This window comes from Puma concolor, chromosome C2 (genome assembly GCF_028749965.1).
Source record: "Puma concolor isolate L17-30 chromosome C2, mPumCon1.1.hap2, whole genome shotgun sequence".
In the NCBI taxonomy this organism is placed as follows: Eukaryota; Metazoa; Chordata; class Mammalia; order Carnivora; family Felidae; genus Puma; species Puma concolor.
Genome location: NC_141675.1, coordinates 104,972,424 through 104,993,379, shown reverse-complemented (window position 1 = coordinate 104,993,379; position 20,956 = coordinate 104,972,424). Strand labels below are relative to the sequence as shown.

At 41.0% G+C, this 20,956-nt stretch overlaps 1 protein-coding gene across 10 annotated transcripts in view; it reads right to left on the bottom strand.

The window, feature by feature from the left end:
* The window catches only part of CD47 (CD47 molecule), a 51,263-nt gene extending 30,596 nt beyond the window's left edge, over positions 1 to 20,667 (bottom strand). For 4 of the 10 annotated variants that reach the window (XR_015240329.1, XR_015240328.1, XR_015240327.1 and 1 more), the window contains exons 1-3: positions 20,555 to 20,658; positions 20,345 to 20,447; positions 3,698 to 4,045 (exon numbers count right to left, since the gene is read on the bottom strand). Coding sequence is in view for 6 of the 10 variants with exons in the window: in XM_086675523.1 (XP_086531649.1) it covers positions 3,698 to 4,045; positions 20,345 to 20,447; positions 20,555 to 20,557 (454 nt within the window). In the remaining 4 variants the exon portion in view is untranslated. Of the gene's footprint in view, positions 1 to 3,697; positions 4,046 to 15,961; positions 16,146 to 20,344; positions 20,448 to 20,554 lie in introns of those variants that run through there. The other 6 variants (XM_086675523.1, XM_086675517.1, XM_086675518.1 and 3 more) reach the window with 6 other exon arrangements.
* Between the last annotated feature and the right edge of the window lie 289 nt (positions 20,668 to 20,956).

Sequence of the window (20,956 nt, the reverse complement as noted above, 5' to 3'; positions counted from 1 at the left end):
TATGTATCAAAAGGGATACTGATGATGTGATTAAGGTGCCCAACCAGTTGGCTTTACAAAAGGGAAATTGCCTTTGGGAGAAGAGGGGGCTGGTCTTATCAAGTGAGCTCTGAAAAAGGTCTGAGCTCTTCCTGGAAAAGAAAATCAAAATGTGAGAGAGATTCTTTGTACAAGAGGAAGGTTCTCCTTTGCTGGCTTTATTATATGGAAGAGGCTGTGTGGCAAGGAATGAGGTGACCTCTAGGAGCTGAGAAAAGCCCCTAGCAGACATCTAGCAAAGAAACAGAAGTACAAAGAAAGAAGTCCTACAATCACAAGGAACTGAATTCTGCCACAATCTTGCCTGTTGCCTCACCTAACAAATGGTAAGACCTATGTCTATCTCCTAGAATTCTTGAGAAGATCACAGGACACAACATACATAAAGTATCTGGTATGCGCTCAAATAAATGTTAGCTTATTTTACTGTTCTTATTTATACTGCTATCATTTCCTTGAAAGTAGGGATCACATCTTACTCATTATTGAATCCCTAGTGCCTAGCACAGTGCCTGGGAATAGTAGGTACTCAATAAATCTTTTTAAGAAAGAGAAATATTAACTTATATACATCCCAAACAATTCTGTCATGGAGACAGTATCCCCATTTTACAGGTAAAAAATTGAGGGCCAGATTGGTTGAGCTTCTCAATCTAGTTTTCTTAAACTAGAAATGGTGAAGTATAGAAAAATCTTTCTAAATTCAAGTCCTGTGCTCCTTCCAAAAGTATAATACTACACAGAGACACCAGAGGTATATAAAACTCTAATTCATATATAATATTCTACACATTCAGTCATAGTGCTCAGAAAAGGAACACAAATGGTCACCATTACTCCACATTCCATTAAGTAGATTTCTCTATTAAGTAATTTCTGTTCCTCATTTATGCCTACATTGGCAAAAAACAGCACAACATAGTGATAATGGTTTCTCCTGCTAAATCTCCAAAGTCCACATGATGGGCAAGCAGCACTACTATAGTAACTCTGTACTGCACAGTAAGAGTCTTGCCCCAAATTAACATTTTTGAGCAGAGGAGGTTTATTTCTTCTTCCAGTCAAAAATGGGTGTAAAACAGAGACAACACCAGATGCTGGCGAGGATGTGGGGAAACTAGATGGCTTGTATGTTGCTGATGAGAACGTAAGATGAAATAACCACTCTGAGAAACAGTTTGGCAGTTTCTTTAAAAACTAAGCATATACTTACATACAACCAGTAATCATACTTCTGGGCATTTATCCAGAGAAATGAAGACTATGTCCACACAGAAACCTGTACATGATTTTTCACAGCAGATTCATTTGTAATAGCCAAAAGCTGGAAACCACCAAAATGTCCTACAACAGGTGAATGGTTAAACAAGCTGTGATACACCCATACCGTGGAATACTACTTAGCTCAGAGAGAGGAAGTGTGGGGGAAACAAACTATTGATACGCACAGCAAATTGGATAGTTCTCAACAGCATTGTGCTGAGTAGAAAAAGCCAATCTCAAAATACTGTATGATTCTACTTATACGACACTGTTGAAATGACAAAATCATAGCCATAGAGAATACATTAATGTGTGCCAGGTTGGGAACAGTTGGGGGTGACTATAAAGGGATTGCATGAGGAAGATCTTTGTGTTAATGGAACAATGGTTCTGAATCTTGACTGTGGTGGTAGTTACTTAAAAATACACATGTGATAAAATGACAAAGAAATATGCACACACTGTACCATTGTGAACCTGCTGGTTTTGATACTTTACTACAGTTACAGAAGACGTAATCACTGGGGGAAACTGGGCACAGTAGACAGCATCTTTCTGTTCAATCTTTACAATTTCCTATGAATCTTTATTTCAAAAAATAAAAATGGGTGCAAAGCCAAATGTCTGAAACTTCTTGTATAGTATTCAACATTCTCTGCAAGAAAATAATACCTTCTCATTCTAATGGCCCAAAAGGTAAGTACAACTCATTTTTTTATAGGGTACTTTGAAAACAAAGAAAAATAAAATAATTGCACATGAAAATATAAACTTGGTCTTCATCTCAGATACTGGTATTTCTTTCCCATCCATCTTCACTCCATCTTCTGGCCTTTCAAATCTCGTATCTTGAGTTTAACAGTCTGTCTCTCAGGGACTGACACTATACTCCAAAACTGCTGCTCCCCGCCCGCTCCATCTTGTTTTTTCATTCCCACAGAAGTATACATTCCTTCAGAAAAATTTCAAGTAGGTGTCAGGTTACCTAATTCTAGGTAATCCCAGTGTTTGAATGGTCAGACCCTGCTGAAAGGTATACATTTTTTTTTTAAAAGCTTCTTAGTCCCAGTTAATGTCAAATTAATACAAGTTACAACATAAGAGATTTCCTAGCAGCATCGCCTTCCAAACTCTGCCAGCCCGCTCTAAACTATCTCCTACCCATTCCTCACTACACAAAAATCCCTCTTACAATATCCCAGGCCAGCTTTAACAACTTGATAAATCTTACTTCATAAAATAAACATTCCAGGAACACAACCAACATTTGCAAAGCACTTTGATTTACAAAGAACTTACATATGAGATCTCATTTGATGCTCATTACACTGCAGAATACATAAAAGCAGGGATCTACTTTCATCCCCATCCCAGAGATAAGGGAGGTAACTTGGACTCAGAGAAGACAGTTCTCAAGATCATATGGGCAAATAGTTAAGTTGCAAAATAGGTGATCGAATTTAGATTTCCTGATTCCTAATCCTAAACACTGTCAAAAGATTCCACCAAATTAAACAGGTCATTCTCAGTCTGGTGACAGACATTTTATAATGTCTCAACACTAGGGGAAGACAGGTGATCCAACTGAACTGTTCTGGTCCCATCAAAGCAGAGGTTCTCAAAGTATGGTCTAATCCTAAAATCAGTAATATGTCTAGTGATTCTAAACAGATACTTCAAACAGAAGGTCATGATGCACTTGAATGTGGTTGAAGAAATCAGATGGCACAATAAAGAAAAGAAAGCAGGTTGTTTACTTCAACTAACTACTGCTTTATACAACTCACCAAGCCAAGTTTGTGAAGAAAGGGCAGAACCATGGTGCTATAATCAAGGCTGAATTCAAATACACTGAATTGGATCTCTAGTTCTTCCAAATCTTGGCCAATGAAGAAAACACCAAAGCAAAGCTAAGCATAGGAAGACTTACGGACTCATCCATGATAACCTGATTTTTTAATCTCCTGAGTCTCCTAATCTAGTCTCTGCAGAGGGGACACGGCTGGCACTCGTCAACCCTTGGTCAAAGTGTAAGGTTAAAGAAAAGGCCAAATAATTGGAAAGAGGCTGGAAAATTAATCACATGAAAGAGAGTACTTTTGATGGCAGCAAACAGAAATGCAGCATAGATGACCTTAGGACTGTTCACCCCAAAGGAATAGTCCTGGGACCAAAAGTGTGAGAACCACACAATATACAAATTAACCAACAGCAAAGGAGTTTTACTCTGAAAAGTAGAAAAGCAAGTAAGATAAAACTCATGATCTTAAAGCTGATAAACATTACATCAACATTATTAATAGCCTGTGCTTTGCCTAGCCCCATTCTGCCCCCTTTCTAATAGGATCAGGATGCTACAGGACAAATAAATGAGAAGCTTTTATAGAAATCTTACCAATACGGTATTTTAGTTCTATGATGGTTTCGCCTTCTCTGCTTAATTCTGTTACTTCACAAGTGTAGTTTCCTACAACAGCCTCTTCCTTGTTCATCTCCAAAGAGGCAATGCCATTTAGTAATTTTTGTGGTATGATTTTTGTACTCTTAAATTTATTGTCGCGAGTGGTCTTTTCTACAGCGCCATCAAAGGTGAAAATGTCTTTTCCTCTAAATTTCCACTTTACATACATTTCATTTATGTTTGTGGCCTCCACATTATTAACATAGCATGGGATGATAACAGTTTCATTGCAAGCAGTGTATTCTACAGATCTGGTTATGTTAAATATTAGCTGAGCTGAACCTGAAAAAGAAAAAGAAAAAATTGTTTCATTTCATTATAGAATTCTATACTTTAAGATGTTACAAATCCTTAAGATAAAGAGCAATGCTTCTCTTGTTCATTTAAGAAAACAGTGCAACTATACAGAAGACAGGCAAGGTGAAAAAAAAAAAACCCAAATTATTTCAATATTAATGTGCACAGCTGGCAGAGAACACTGTAACTTTTCCTTATTCAACCTCAGTAATACAAAGTACACATTACCATGCATCTTGGGAATAAATTCAGCAACCCTGCTGGAACATGCAGGTGTAGTATCTGGCTTTGGAAGCTTTGAAGTAATCGTTACTGCCTACTGATATATGTAGAAAAATACTGTCCTCACCATGTGGAAATTTTGAACAGAAAATCAAACCAAACATTATATCCAATCTCAACTTCATATACTTCCTCCAAATAGAACTTGCTAAACTGATAGGAAGTTTATCTCTATCCTTATGTTGCATTTCCAAAAAGATGATGGAGTCTACTATAATATAAAAAGGTAAACCAGATGAATCACATCACATCTCTCCATGAGGATGGAAAGTCTTAGAATGCTAAGAAGAAAAAGCACTTTCTATGGCTTTCTCCCCACTGCAAAATACAGACAGCAATACTCATTTTGTACGTATTAGAAACGAGTATATACAATTGAAAGGCATTTTCCCACCCCTGTATTTCATTAAAACTATGGAACAGCAATTCCCAAATATGTATTACAGGTATTCTTTCCTCCCAGAAACCATAAACCATTCAAAAGAAGCTAAAAAACAAGTTAAAACCAAGAGCAGATACTGCTAATAAGTAGGGTCCGGAGTAATCCTCTCATATCCATGGTCATATTTTCTGTGGTTTCAGTTACCTGCAGTGAACCAGTCTGGAAGCAGAGAATCCTCCTTCTGACACATTCTATAATTCTACATATTATACATTCATTTCATTATAAATTTCTATATTTTAAGATGCTATAGTAGCCTAACACTATGTCACAGCGCCTACATCCTTCATCTCATCATGTAGGCATTTTATCAAGAGAAGGTATTTTGAGAGACCACATTCATATAACTTTTACTATAGTATACTGTTGTAATTGTTCTATTTTATTATTAGTTACTGCTGTTAATATCTTACTATGCCTAATTTATAAATTAAATATATAGATATGTATAGAAAAAATAGTATATATAGGATTGGTACTATCTGTGGCTTCAGGCTTCCACTGGGCATCTTGGAACATATCCCCCCGCAGGTAAGGGGGACCACCATATTTTATCCAGCTCTTCTCCGTATGATAAACTATTGTTGCCTTATAAATGAAATCTAAAATGTGCAAGAATATGGGGAAATTATAGCGGTCTTCCACATTGCTCAGCCATTTATCAACTCTTTTACCTAAGTAGTTAGCCGGCTCTTTCCTCAAAAAAACAAAGCACTAACAAATATAAATAAAACATCATCTTGAATAGCTCATCCTTAAGATTTCTTCTTTCTACATTCATAAAATGGGAATAAAAATCAGGGGTATAGAATGTTATTGTTCTAGGAACATAATTATTATTTAGTAACTGCCCACTTAAATGCCAGGATGCATAGTGGAATATGAAGTGAACAATGTTCAGAAAGCCTGAGTAAAAAGCAAGCAATTAACTTAACTTTTCTATGCCCTGGTTTACTCTCTGTGAGTAAGAGGATCAAAAACAAACACTGGCTACTTCACACAATTGTGGGGAGCACCAAAGGAGAAAACTTCTGGGCAAGTGCTCTCTAACAATACCACACTCTAAATATGAGGGGCAGTACTGTACAAGTGAGGCAACATAGCCTTTTAATGTGACAATCTGGACCTGGCAGGTACAAACTGTTATATTTCTGGGAATGTGCAGTTTGAACCAACTTTGGGATGTCCACCGCTCACCCCTTCCCACTTCTCGGCATTGCTTGCCATCCAAACATTCACAAGTGCCAGGCAAAACCTGTACTTCCAGTAATTGTCCCTAGCCTTGGGGTTGTGAATTATTCCCCCTGAGAAGGAAGCACTGGAGGTGAGGGGGAACTACAATGTACAAAAAGGAGAGAAGTAAGTATGACGTTGGAATTAGAACGGAACGTATCATAAAATATAATGAAAGGTTTTGAAATGGACAAAAAGATTCCTCAGTGTCCTTTCAATAGAGTGCTAGGAATTGTGTGACAAATTCCTTGGGAATATCTGATTCTGTAGAGGGCTTGTGCCTTTCACTGTGTTTGTCTGTCTGGGCTATTTTACAATTTTGGTAAAACTGAGTAATGCAAATGATTCATGTACATAGAGACACAAATAAACTTTGTTCTGTAATTCACTTCTCCCTGCTGGAAGAAGAGAGGATTTCAAAAAAGCACATTTTATTGCCCTGAGGATACTGACCAGTCTTGCATCTGTTTGAAAATTCATTTCAGCATTCCTGATTGCCTATAAATGTGTCCGTTCTCTCAATTTTCTTTTAAAATCAAGGTGGCTTTACCATCTTGCTGGCTTACTTATTAAGTAACATGTGAAATAAAATCTTTGACACTTGGTCATTTTGTATTTGAGTCAAGATAAAAAAGAATATTTCTAAAAATTACCGTTTAATAAAAGAGATAAAAGTGAAGAGCTCAGTTCTCCTAACAAACTTTTTTAGAAGGCTCTAAGAAAGAAATGGCTGGCAAATACTCCATAATTTCATAACTTACATTTAGAGAATGAATTTTCTAAAGAATACAGAAAGCACTAATTGCACTCCATTATTTGTTGTAACAAAAGAATTTTATAGCTGAAGCAATTTAAGTAGAATAAATGCTGTCAATAAAATCCAAAGCAAAATTGACCTGGATAAGCCATAACTTTAATAACCCTTGTACTAATTAATAAATAAAAGTAGTCCAAATATACCACTCTACTAGCTGTTAACTACTAGCTCCATCCCTACAAACATTTATTAAAACAAAAAAACCTATCACCTAGTAAAATTATCTGATTTGGGTTTTCTCTCTTTTGTGTATTGCTTTCTGATGAAACATCAAAGTGAAGAAAAGATTTAAAATAGAGCAAATAAAAGCACATAGGCAATTAACATGAATAAGTAAATTCTGATATGCCTATAGCAGTCTAAATCAGATAGGAATAGGTAAGTATAACCATCAGTGATACAAGACCTACAGATAACAAATGAAATGGTAAAATTATTTTATATAAAATGCCAAAAATACTGGACTTCACAACCTCTGTAAGTACAGACCACCAACTGAAACCATCTCATACCACAGTCCTGAAAACAGCTATTATGTGTTGCTGACAGGGCTCAATACATGGTGGTCACAGCACACAAGTTTAGCTCAGAAATGTACAAATTCAATAAACATTTATTGAGAATTACCTGACCTGAAAGATTTTGATAGGATGAGAGGATACAATGATGGGGGGGGGGGGGGGGAGAAAAGAAAAGAAAAAAAAAAGCAAGAATTATCTTTTAGAAGCTTTCGATTCTCACTTGGAAGAATGATACATACTTTTTGTAACACAAGGTCCTAAGTGCTATCCTTTGGTATGAAGAAAGTGCTATAGATGGGCAGGAGTGTAACCAGTCTTACAGATGTCTAAGAAAATTTGCATTGCTACCAAGGAAACACAACAGAAGACTGTCATAGATGCCACCCATCTCAAGTCTTCAATCTTTTATCTTTCTATATATGCTACGTAAAGCCTCTGTCCTTTGCAACAACTCTTAAATCACTCTTCTTTTGCAGGAGCTTATCATATACTCTCCAAAGGAACCCTATTACTTTTTTTAATTTAAAAAATTTTAATGTTTGTTTATTTTTGAGGGGGGGAGGGGCAGAGAGAGAGGGAGACAGAGAATCTGAAGCAGGCTCCAGGCTCTGGCTGTCAGCACAGTCTGACATGGGTGGGGCTCAACATAACAATCCTCGAGATCATGACCTGAGCTGAAGTCTGATGTTCAACTGATTGAGCCACCCAGGTGCTTCAGGAGCCCTATTTCTTAATCTGAGTCCTTCACATGAGAAGCCAGAAGCTTCCAATACTTCCCACTTATAAATTTACCTACAACCCCAACTATCCACAACCCCCTCACCTTCCTCCTCTTCAGAATTGCATCCCTTCACCTGTTAGTTTTCATTTCTGGCTCCACACCCACTCATCTCCCTAAGGACTTCCCCTAACTGATTATCAGCCTCCTACATCCTTTATGCCATTCACATAGGGTTTTTTGTAATACTTTAAAAAACGCTTAAATATTAGCCAATGTTTAAAAAATCATTCATCTCTTCCCTTGCATCCTAAAATAATCTAAATGCATTTCTTCACCTCCCATTCACTTCTTAAATCTCTGCCACCTGGCCTCTACCTCTTCTTCACTATAATAGTTCTTGCCAAGCCCTAATAATCCCAAGTGAAAAACTGAATGTGCACGGTTTTCTCTGTATCTTGACTACTCTATAGTTCCTCAGCCAGTAGGCAGCTCCTTTCTTGCTCTTGTCCCTTGGCCTCTGTGATAGCTCCTGATTCTGAATTTCCTCCTACTGCTTTGTCCACCACACTTCATCTTTCTTTACTGAAATCTATTCCTTGACTCACAATAAGTATCAGTGTTCCTCAGAACTTCATAACCAGCACTGCCCACCTTCCTCCCAATGCCCCAGGTCCAGCATTCTCCTTAATCCACAGTTTTAACATCTACACACTTTTTGTTTAACCAAGCCCCAACTTTCTCAACTGCAGACCTGGAAAGCCAACACTCTGCTGTGCACCTCCACTTGAATGCACTATACTTAATTTAAAATTTGGACAACATGTCCAAAAGCCTATTTACCCTCTTCCTATCCCCCTCCCAAATACTCACCATCCAAAGTATTTTCTATTACCTATTCATCAACAAGACCTGGACCTAGTAAGAATCATGCTAGATTTCTCCCTCTCTTTAGCCATGAAAAATTCTTGATAGGCTCAACCTATTATTTAATGGTTCCTCAATCCAATGTCTGTTGTACGAATTAGACATTTATCATCTTTCTTTTGAGATACTGCCGTAACCTCTTGACTAGCTCCTTACCTCCAGCCTCAGTGTTTTCCCATCTTAGCCTCAATGTATTTTCCACAGTTCCCAAAATAACTGTTCTAAATGCAAATGTGCACTCTTTTGCCTAATACACTTTAACAACACCCCCCGCCCCCTTCAAGCTAAATTCTAAGTGCATTATCATCGAATGCAAACTAGATCCTTCAAGATCCTGTCCAGCCCCACCTCCTGTACTCTCTCATTTCCAAACTAAGCTCCAATCATAATGACCTCTTACAATTCCATGAATCTGCAAATGCCCTCTCATCTCCATACCTCTGCACATGCTGGCAAACGTGTACAGGTAAGAGTACACACTCTGAGGTCAGACCTTGGCTCAAGACTTAGCACTTTATACTTGTATAACCTTTGGCACGTTTTTTAAACTCTGTACCTCAGTCTCCTCATCCAGAAAATGTGTAGTGACAGTGTATACATCATAGAGATTTTAAGACTTAATGAGATAATAAATATTAGGTTCTTAGTGCAGTGCTTTTGCATACATAGGAAATGTTCAATAAATGGCAGCTATAGTCTGCTACTTTTGGTTCTTCCTACTAAAACACAATGGAGATGTTCAGTCCTGTCCTCCCCTCCTTCCCGACCACTACTCAGTCGTATTCATCCCCTCCTTATTGCTCATACTGCCCCCTGTTCAAGTTTTGTCACTGCACTCAACTACTGAATCCTGCAATTACTGTTTTCCTTAACCGAAATCTCCATTAGTCTCAGAAGTTAGAGAAACAATGACAGTGTCTTCATTTGGTATCCTATATATGGATCCAGGGTCCAACAAATACAAAGCAATACATTCCCTATGAATGTAAAAAAATGTAAAGTATGAATTCCAAGAAATCAAAATCTAAACACTGTAGCAAAAAGGATTCACTCTTCTTTCATATGTCCAGTGAATCTTCCACTGCTTCTCACTTCAATAGACCTCATTATGGAATTGAGAAGCAACATAGTTTAGCGGACAATCTGGAACAAGTCAGTTGCAAACTGCATGGAAGAGTTTCTTAAGAATTACATGAATGTAATGATCTTCCTAGAGGATGGTATTTAAATTTTTTTTTCAACGTTTTTATTTATTTTTGGGACAGAGAGAGACAGAGCATGAACGGGGGAGGGGCAGAGAGAGAGGGAGACACAGAATCGGAAACAGGCTCCAGGCTCCGAGCCATCAGCCCAGAGCCTGATGCGGGGCTCGAACTCACAGACGGCGAGATCGTGACCTGGCTGAAGTCGGACGCTTAACCGACTGCGCCACCCAGGCGCCCCCTAGAGGATGGTATTTAAGCTAGGTCTTGAAGGAGGAGTAGGAATGGTATAGAAAAGGAAGGGCTTTCCAGGCAGAGTATGTAACATACACAGAGGAATAAGGAAAGTGGGTAACAGGAGGCAGAAGATTATTCAAGTGAACACTAGGAACAAGGGATGGTAAAGAAATACTGTAAAGGCTTCCCTGCATGTCACTCTGAGGAGCTGGGACTGGATAATATAAGCAACAGCAAAACACTCAGGTTTACCTGCATTAAAAAAACAGAACAGGGGCGCCTGGGTGGCGCAGTCAGTTAAGCGTCTGACTTCAGCCAGGTCACGATCTCGCGGTCCGTGAGTTCGAGCCCCGCGTCAGGCTCTGGGCTGATGGCTCAGAGCCTGGAGCCTGTTTCCGATTCTGTGTCTCCCTCTCTCTCTGCCCCTCCCCCGTTCATGCTCTGTCTCTCTCTGTCCCAAAAATAAATAAAACGTTGAAAAAAAAAATTAAAAAAAAAAAACAAACAGTACAGTAGTATGAAGGGTAAACTGAGGGCAGGAAGGGAGATAGGAAAGGAAGGCCCACTAAGAGATCACCACTGCAAGAGTCCAGGTAATTGACACCTGGAGAGAAAGCCAAACATTACAGTAAAAATCTAATATAATCAACATATGTCGGATGTGGGAAACAAGGGGAAAGAGGAAAGAATTAAAGTTATTTACTAAGAGTATGTGTAACTCATTAGATTGTGGATTTTATTGAGAAAAGAGTTTTGGACATTTACAGGGGAATATTCTTTCAATATTTAATAGGCTAGGTATTAAAGTACCTGCAGTAAAATGAAATGAGGATGTCCAATAGTTCCCAGGTCATATGGATCTGGATTTAAGAAGAAAGGTCAGAACTATTAATACCTGGGAATCACCAAGATAACAGCTGGTAAGTGAAAATTGTGAGCATAATCAAGATTGCCCAGAGAGTACTTTTAAAGCAAACAGCAGGAAGAAGAGAAAAAAATGTTGGAGGACACCAAGATTTATGGAAAAATCATTAAAGAGGAACAAATCAAGGAAGTGAGAAAAAGAAGTGAGAGCAGCAAAGAATACCACTGCAGACCACCAAAGAAGGGTCTTTATATGAACAAAACAGTTCTTAAATGGTATGAGTAAAGACAGCCTCTAGATTAAAAACTACATTATTAGCTTCTTTATCTACACCAATATCAGCAGACTAGTGGGAGCAAACATCATGCACTGGGAAATGCATGGGTGGGAAGAAGGAAGAAGCAGTTATTTTTTTCAATAGATTTGGCAGTGTAAGAAAGCAGACAGAGAAAGCAACAGAAAAAGTCTGGAGAAGGGGACGAGGGCAAGGTTTTTTGGTTTTTCTTCTTTGTTTGTAATAGGGGGTAAAACTTAAGCATGTGTGTAAGAAGCCAATGGAGAAGGAGAGATCTAAGATGAAAGATCTAAGACCAAAAGGGGTAAAACTTGAGCATGTGTGGAAGAAGCCAATGGAAAGGTAGAGATCTAAGATGAAAGAATTAAGCTGTCTGGGCAAGTCTCCAAGATGGTGGAAGTGAAAGAGCTGTAGACAGGTGAACCTTTCCTTGGAAAGGTGAATGGGTATACTTCTGAAACTGGGGGAGGGAGGAGAATGAGATGAAGGCCGCTTAAGATATTGCAGATAAGTTTAGTAATGGTGGGAGGGAAGCTGAGCGAGTCCACACCACACATCACTATTTTTTGCAGTAGAGTAGGAAGTTAATTATCTGCTTGAAATGGATGTTCAGGAATGGGGTAAGAAGCCTAATAGTCACTAAGGTAAATGAAGCAAAGCTCATGAGTAAAGACAACAGCTCAAAGTGAATCCTACCAGTTTTTGCCATTAGATCAAGCCCTTCGTATGAAGACCTGGAGTCTCAAACTGAATCGGGTTAGAATTAGGGTCAAAAAGGAGGATCTAGACAGCTCTCTCCCCAACAGAGACCAAAAAAGGCCTGGAGGAAAGTAGGGGTGTCCACAAGGTGTTCAGTAATCCCCCACTAGATTTAAAGTGGTCTTATAAGGACAGAAGTGGTCAACCTAGAATTGCAAGGGAGAGAAAGTTTCAAGTTAGTAACATCCAGAATTATGGGCTTCTCAAGCACTTAAAATATATTAAATGTCACCAGGAAATAAAAGCAAACAAAATTTCCTATCCTTTATATACTACATTTTAAGTTACTGAGAAGCAAAAGATCTGAAATTTATCTGTTATACACAAGAGGGCCTTACAAAGTGCTTAGAGCATAGCATGGGCTCATATTTGCTCAAAATGGAAAAAGGAGTTTTGACAGACCTTGCAGTTGCCAAATGCCTTACCTTACCTTTTAACTGTAAGTGTGACATGTATTCAAATATGCGCTTTTATTCTCTTAATCTCAAACTCTGGGGTTGACCAGATTCTGAGTCTTATATAACTGTTCCACAGATAGCAAATGTAATATTCAGAGTTTAGAACTCATAATTCCCATTTCAACTCTATGTAACTACAAGGAAAAGTCCTTAGTCTAGGTATATCAGGATCAAATTTCTTGGGTGCTCTATGTACTTTAGTACTACATGAGTTTAACAAAATCAATCCTACACTATTATTTTTGCTCTTTTGTCATGGAACTACTATCTGCACCAGGACACAAAGTAAAAGTAGCTTTATGACAACCCAAGAGTGCACTATATTAGTCTGAGTGAGACACAAGATATAAAAATATAGAGATTTTTATCTTATATAAAAAGGTAACAGCAAAAACCTATAATATGGCTGAAATGGTTATAGGAAAATTATATCACAAAAAGAACATTAAAGTATTAAAAACAATGCCTATATAGCTATAGATGAACTAACATTCAGGAATACAAACTTGGTTTTAATAATATGAGTGATTACTGTGGACTTAGAATATTTATCAAACTTGGGAAAAACACCTATTTTTCTTCTTTAGAACCTGGTCTTTCAAATCTCCATTAACAGCTCAGTGGCAAAGATAAAACATCTGCCAAAATACAGATGACAGCATGAGCAAGTGTCCTAATGGTAGGCATTTAGTGTAATGCTTTAACACACTGCCTCTAGACTGCTGGGGAGGCCCCATAAATAAGTACTTTTAAATAGGCATTTACTTCCTTAAAATGGCAACTTGTGTTTAAAAGTAATACATTCTTTAAGAGAAAAGAAAACATTTTCATTTAAGCAAGACACGTTACTACCAGACGTAGATAATAAAAATGTTTTTTAATCAGTGTACCGTTGATTTTAAAAACTCACTTTGAACAAAGAAAAATCATTCAACCGCTGAAAAGACAGTCAATGTCCCTGCCATTATTTGAGTAAAGTTTTATTTGCCAGTTGCTGAAAACTACTGAAACTGCTGATGTGCTTTAAAAAAAAAAAAAAAAAAGTATAATTGGGCTTATAGGGGAGGGGGGAGGAAAGGAGCCTAGTAATTCATTCTGCATCTTGTAAACCAACAGGGGGGTGGCAGTTTGCCTGAAAGCAGATGAAAGGAGCATTTTAGATAACTTCTTTTACCACAAAGGTCAACTGAAACTGTAGTGTCTTCAAAAAAAATGCCTTCGATTAACAGTCATCTATAAATGAAACTGAAAGCAAAATCAAACTTCAGTACAAATAAACCTATAAATACGTGACTTTCTTACTCATTTTGGATTCTAAACTCAGTCTCTTAAATACCCTGGTTGGTAATTATTCGTGTTCTGAGACTGTTAACATATCTTCATACATGTCCTTTTTAAAACCACATATTAAACACACACAAAATCTATTATATCTTATGACAAACACGATCACTTCTTGTTTTATAGTCAACAAAACTCAAAAGTATAATGCCTCTATCTTTTTTCCGGGTTATTAACTAACTACAATAAAATACTATAAATTGTGAATTCTGTGACTGTGGGGACTTGAGCATATTTATATTGTATGTAAATGAGTACCAATTACATGTGATCTTAACTATTATTAAATATGGCCTAACAAAAATCCTATCTCCAAAAGTACCATTATAACAGTTCTTTCCGATCTGCTTGAAAACAGGACCTCTGTTTTTAAAATACTATATGACTTACACTTCTTATTCTTCAGACTAGCTTTGATGCCAATGGTCTGAGTTATTGATATTTTATTACAAATTTGTAATTTGGTTCAACATGAAGGCTTTCTCATCCTACAACAGGTTTCTGAAAGCAGTATTATTTTAGGTATAGTAATAGTAATGGCAATAAGCCACTAATGATAACAAGAAAATACTACCTTATCTAATAACTCTTTAGATAATAAAGATATCATTAACAGCTCCAACAACCCAGGATGTTTCAGAGATTGAGGAAAGTGGTAACCAAGGATTTAAAGGCATAATGGAAGTGGCTTGAAGTCACAAACCTTTATAAATGACACAAGGAGGCTAATAATCGATTTAAAATCTAATTAATTCAGCATTCTAGAATTCAATTTAACAATTGCTTCCTACTTTTACTCAAATTCAGTTCTGAATCTTACAAAAAGTTCACAGAAGACTGTACAGATGTGAAGTATGACAGGCACCTGAGAACCACAAAAATTCCTATTCTTCACTTTTTACAGAGGAAGCACACGTTTAAAAAAAAAAAAAAAAAGCATAATGGATTCCAAAAGCCTGGGGGGACCAAACGCCTTTGGCGTTGAAAGACACCAAATCCCACTCTGCTGCAAATATGTTTGGACTCTAGAGAGGTTACGGTCTTCATATTTCAAGCGAAATCTGTATTACTATTAAGACGGTTCGCCCAAATAAAGTAGAAAAACTTGGAACGGGCAATAGGGCGTGGGGGTGGGTAGCGAGAGTTTCCAGGTAGCTTATTTCTAGAGTTAAAAAAAAAAAAAAAAAAAAAGCACTCAAAATATTCTTCCTATTAAATGCTGGGTTGGAAATGCAATTTAATTGTGTCCTTTATGTTTCCTTAACTCCTATGTTCAAGTGGGAGGGCAAACAGGAGAAATCCCATCTTGCAGACTTCGCCAAAATGCGCACTTCTAACGCAAGAGGCCCGGGCCCTCCCACTCTCCCTCCTTCATCCCCAAATGCGTTTAAACACAGAGGAGGAAGCGGGGTGCAAAAGAGGGGGGCTCCCAACAGTTGCCACCCCTCGCCTCCGATCGCGCCCTTTCTCTCCACAGTTAATTTCTGCGCGAGGTGCACGGCTGAGAACCTTCTTCGGTGTGCATCTGGAGGTGGAGTACGGGGGGGGGGGGGGGGGAGGAGAAGAACTCTTCTCCCACCGAGGGGGGAAAAGGAAGAGGAGGGAAAGGAAGGAAGGGGGCGCAGGATTACCCGAGGGCCCTCCTACGCTCGCACCGGGAGCGTGCAGGGCCCGAGCGTCCCGCGCTCGGACCACCCTTTCCAGGGCGACGCCGAGCCAGCCGGGGCGCAGCCCACACACCCGCGGGGGCGCCGCGGGGGCGCCGAGACACGAGTCGCCGACCCAGGAAAAAGGGTCCACTCACCGCAGCAAGCCGAGCCCAGCAGCAGCAGCACCACCAGGGGCCACATCGCGGCCGCCGTGGGGTCGCCGCCGGCGCCGCCGCAGGTGTCTGGAGCAGCCACCGAAGCAGTCACAGGCAGGATCTGCCGCCACCGCCGTCACAAGCAGGACCGGCCGCCGTCCGTCACTGGCAGGACCCGCCGCCCAGGCTGCCTGGCCGTGCGCACGCGCGCTCCTGCCACCCCCCCCCCCCCGCTCCCGCTCGCTCCCCTCCCACCCTCCCGCTCTCCCGCCGCGCGATACGCGCACGCGCACTCGCCCTCGCCCCGCCGCCGGGGCTGTTGACGCGAAGCCCTTCGGCTTTGCGGGCTCGAGTCCGCGCTCCGGTCTGCTCCGACGAGGTCTGGATCCCGCTCCCCCGCAATGGCACGCGCCGGACTTGCGGGTCTCGTCCCGCCACCCTCCACTCCCCACCCCCACGGTGTATTCGCCAGCCGCCACAGGAGGCTGAGCGTGTGTTCCTACGTTTACCCGGGACCTCCTCGCCCCCGCCCTCTCCGCGGTTCTCTCGTGCCTCTCACACCACCCAGGGCCCCGTGCCCTCCCTGCAACGGTCCTCTTCCGCTCTCACGCCCACCGTCACGCTTCAGGAGCGCCGCCTGGCGCTGCGCTCCCCCGACCTGGGCGTCTCCGCCCACAAGAGCCCCTCCTGCCGCGTCCTCGCCCGAACCTGTGCCTGCGCCCCCTAATTGCCGCCTCGGCCCCCCCACCTCTCAACGCGAGCGCACTCGCGTAGGGGCGTCGCTACGCTTCCCGACAGTCTGGGAGCCCGGGGCGCCTCTCTGAGTGTTGGGCGAGGGGGCGGGCCTGTCTGCGGCGAGGTCCCGCTCGCTCTCTTGGGCGCCGCTTCGGTCCACCTGCCCCACAAGCTTTTATTTCCGGTGGGGTTGTGGGCTCCCCTCGCGCTTTCTCGCCTTGTTCTTTAGTGTGTTTCTCCTCTGAACAGGGTTCCTCCAGCACCTTCCTTCGTGGTGGTAAACATCTTTAGGTGTGGTTGACGCCAAGCCCCCAGGTTCAGTCAGGCACGGTTGTAAACGTTGGCTGACACACTCAAGACGTCCCTTCCCAGGATCCTCAATTGAGCCTGGTGAGTGACCCCAACTCCTGCAGCCCGCTACACCGTTCGGGGTTAGCGTGCTTGAAAAATGGGTTCAAAATGTGGACAAGGCCTTTGACTGTGTCATTGAATCATCATCCTTCGTCCTGAAGCGAAAGTCCTTTTACAACTACAGGTAACACTTAACCCTAAATGGTGAACTAACTCCTTAAAGAGTCCGGCTCCGGTGGCTACCTTAATGGGGTGCATATATGTCTGCTCCCCTTGGTTGTTTTTCTCTTATCCGCTGGAAAGGAAAGCAGTTTCTCACCACAGTATCCTGCTTCTCCAAATCCTCTACCCGTGATGTCTCTTCCATTGCACCCCATCCCTGTCGTAATAAAATCCAGGAAATAACAATTGCCACCCCCGCCCCCCGACACTGTAGCAGTATATTGTATACGTGTGTAACTTTTTTCTATAATAATTATTATTATTTTTTTGGTCTGGACCTCTTGTGCACAGCATTATCGATTCTTTCAGAGAATATTTTAAGTATTTCCTCCAAGACTTCCTATCGAACTGTGAAAACAGAAGGGGTTTAATAAATGTGTTGATGTGACTTGAGGCAAGCATTCTTCCAGTGAAATTTGTTTTTTAATGATTAGAAAAAAAAAGAAAAACAGTTGCCTAGCAGATATCTCACTAAAATAATGGTTAATAATTATGGTGGTAATGATTTGAATGGCAGCCTTGACACCCTGAGGCTACCAAAGGGACTGATGGATTCTCCTCCAACTGCTGCTTATATGGATACAAAAGAATCATCCACCAGACTTTGAGCATTCGGGACATTGTGTATCACAGAGCAGCTGGTTGGCTAAATAAGGCTGTCAGCTGTCCCTGAGACCAACCGACCCCCCTAAAGCTGAAGAGTGACTGGGAAGGACTGTCCCCAATCTTCAGAGGTAGAGATTGAGGGATACTCTGTTTCATACTAGGAGCTGCCGAGGCTATGAGCTTAGTGTAGCTGTGTGCAGAAAATGCAGTAGGCTCATGTCAGGTGAATGAGCGGCCACCTGGGTGACTATTTCTACTCTTGGGAATGTGTTTTGATGGTGAAGCAAGAGGAGGCCTTTTCCAGAGATAGAATTCAAATCTCTCTTAGATAACCTTGGGCTCTTCTCTCCAGTATCTAACCGCTTTACATTTATGTTTCCCTTTTAGTGCTCCCAAACCTTTTTATTTGGATTTTGAGCTCATCTTATCTTTACATAAGGGATTTTTTTTTTGGGGGGGGGGGTCGTGGAGGGGAGGGTGGAAGGCAAGGGAGTAATACACATTAGAATGTTTTAAACAGAGGTAATACACATTAGATTTATCAACCTAAATTAGTCTTCATAACAGCTTTGGAACAGATATTATGATCTCCATTTTAGCAATGAAGAAACAAGGGTAGAGAGAGATAATGAGCATTTTGTCCACACTTATATGTGATAATTCCTCTCTGTCTCTCATTTATGTCTATCTCCCTTGTCCTTTTTCTTTTTTTTTTTTTAAATTTTTTTTTCAACGTTTTTATTTATTTATGGGACAGACAGAGACAGAGCATGAACGGGGGAGGGGCAGAGAGAGAGGGAGACACAGAATCGGAAACAGGCTCCAGGCTCCGAGCCATCAGCCCAGAGCCTGACGCGGGGCTCGAACTCACGGACCGTGAGATCGTGACCTGGCTGAAGTCGGACGCTTAACCGACTGCGCCACCCAGGCGCCCTCCCTTGTCCTTTTTCTATCTCTTCCAAGAAGCCTTTCCCAAATGCTACTTTTCCTCTTTCCTATAATTCTCCACCACTTAAAGGATTTAATTACCTCTTCCATCATACTTTGTTCATGCTGCTAATAAAATATATCAATACATCTTTCTACATATCTGTCTCCTCTTCTATCATGTCAGCTAGGAGAAAATGAATTTTTTCCTGGGTATATTTGCATCTCCAGGGCCTGGCACAGTGCCTGGTTGAGACCTAAAGAAATCAGTGTGGTATGTAGTATATAGAAAACTTTAGTCTAGCTTTGAGTTACAGCTCCAGCCATGTACTACCAGGTAACCTTAGACAAGTTACTTAAACTTTCTGAGCCCTAGTTTCTTCATTTGTAAAGCTATATGATAAAGATAATAGAAATTAAATCTTCAAATTGCCTTAACAGTGTAATAAGTGAACACTTTACACTTCTATTAAACAGTGCCTGGTGTACAGTAAGCACACAATACTAGCTCTTAATATTATAGTCTCCTTATAGTGAGATGGTTCTCCTAGAATAGAAATGAAAATTATTATCAAAAGGATCACCAGTTGCTGGTCTGGAGCCTTGAAGAAGTACTGGGACTTGGCAAAATGTCTACATTTGATTCAAGCTAGAGGCACATGTCTGTGCCCAGTGGGTAGCCCTTAATCCTCTTGCTTTTCTGAACACTTTGTTAGTGATTGAATGCCGAGTGGCCCACATCTCTGACACCTGGCTCAGGGCCCAGTGTCCTAGGATGTTATTTCAACTTGACCTAGTTATTAAAGCATAGGAGCTCCAGTCATCAAATAAAGCGATGTAGCAAGGAGAGTCTGTGCTCTCTGGTTAAGGACTAGGTTTGGATGGTTAGGCAGCTGGGAGATATTGACATGTGGTTGGAGAGATGGATTTGGCTTAGGGGGACAGAAGGAAGGCTTTAGCAGCAGGAAATGCTCTTCATCCTTGCTTGTGCTTCAATTAGGAGCAAATATTAGGAACAGAAACTGCCTCCATATACGAGGATGGCAGGACTTAATGGTTCCAGGTGAGAAGTATGCTACCAGAGTGCTGACAGTTGGCTCTGGTGTAACTTTCCTTCTGGATGTCAGATGTGCACAGGTGTGTTTTACTTAAGTCAGGGGAAACAGCATTTCCTCCTCCTCCTCCTCCTCCTCCTCCTGTTCTTGCTGCTGCTGCTGCTGCTGCTGCTGCTGCTGCTGCTGGAGGCTACCCATGTAGGGGGCCCACACATGACAGCTGGAAAGCACGAGAGAAAGCCAGCTTCTGGGTTAGGTTGTAAAATCACAGCAGGCTTATTTCTTTGAGAGCATGTAATGTTTGGGGTCCTGGGAAGGCCCCTCTGTATCTTGCCTAACTCTTCCCTTTGATGGCAGATAACATACATGTAGTGGGTACATACTATGCACCAAGACCTCACTGTGCTAATGCATTTATTTTCTATTGCTGGCAGAACAAACTACCACAAATTTAGGGGCTTAAAACGACACTCATTTATTATCTTACAGTTCTGTAGGTCAGAAGTCCACTGGACTCCGCTGGTTTCTTGGCTTCCGGTCTCACGGCTAAAATCAAGGCGTTGCCTGGGCTGCTTTCCCTTCTGGAGGCTCTAGGGGAGAATCCATTTCCAGGTTTATTTGGGTGGTTGGCAGAGTTCAGTGTCTGAGGTCCCCATTTTCTTGCCGGCTGCCATCTGGGGTTAGGGGGGCTGCTTACCATCTAGAGGCCTCTTTGGGGTCATTGTGTGTAGTTGCATGTGGTCTCTGAACATCTCAGAGCTAGCAGTGGTACATTAAATCCTTCTTATGTTATCACGTTTCTTCTGCCTCCCCTTCCTCTGCCACATTTCTATGACTGACTTTTCTGCCTTCCTCTTCTACTTTTATAAGTGCTCAAGTGATTAGATTGGACCCCTCAGTAATCCAGGATAATCTCCCTATTTTAAGGTCTGTAACCTTAATCACATCCACAAACTCTCTTTTGCTATGTAAGGCAACATATTCACAAATTCCCAGGAATTAGAGTTTGGCAATCTTTGGGAGGCATTATTGTGTGTACCACAGTTAGGTTCTTTTCATATTTATTCCCTTTATCTTTGTAACAGCTCAGTAAGGGAAG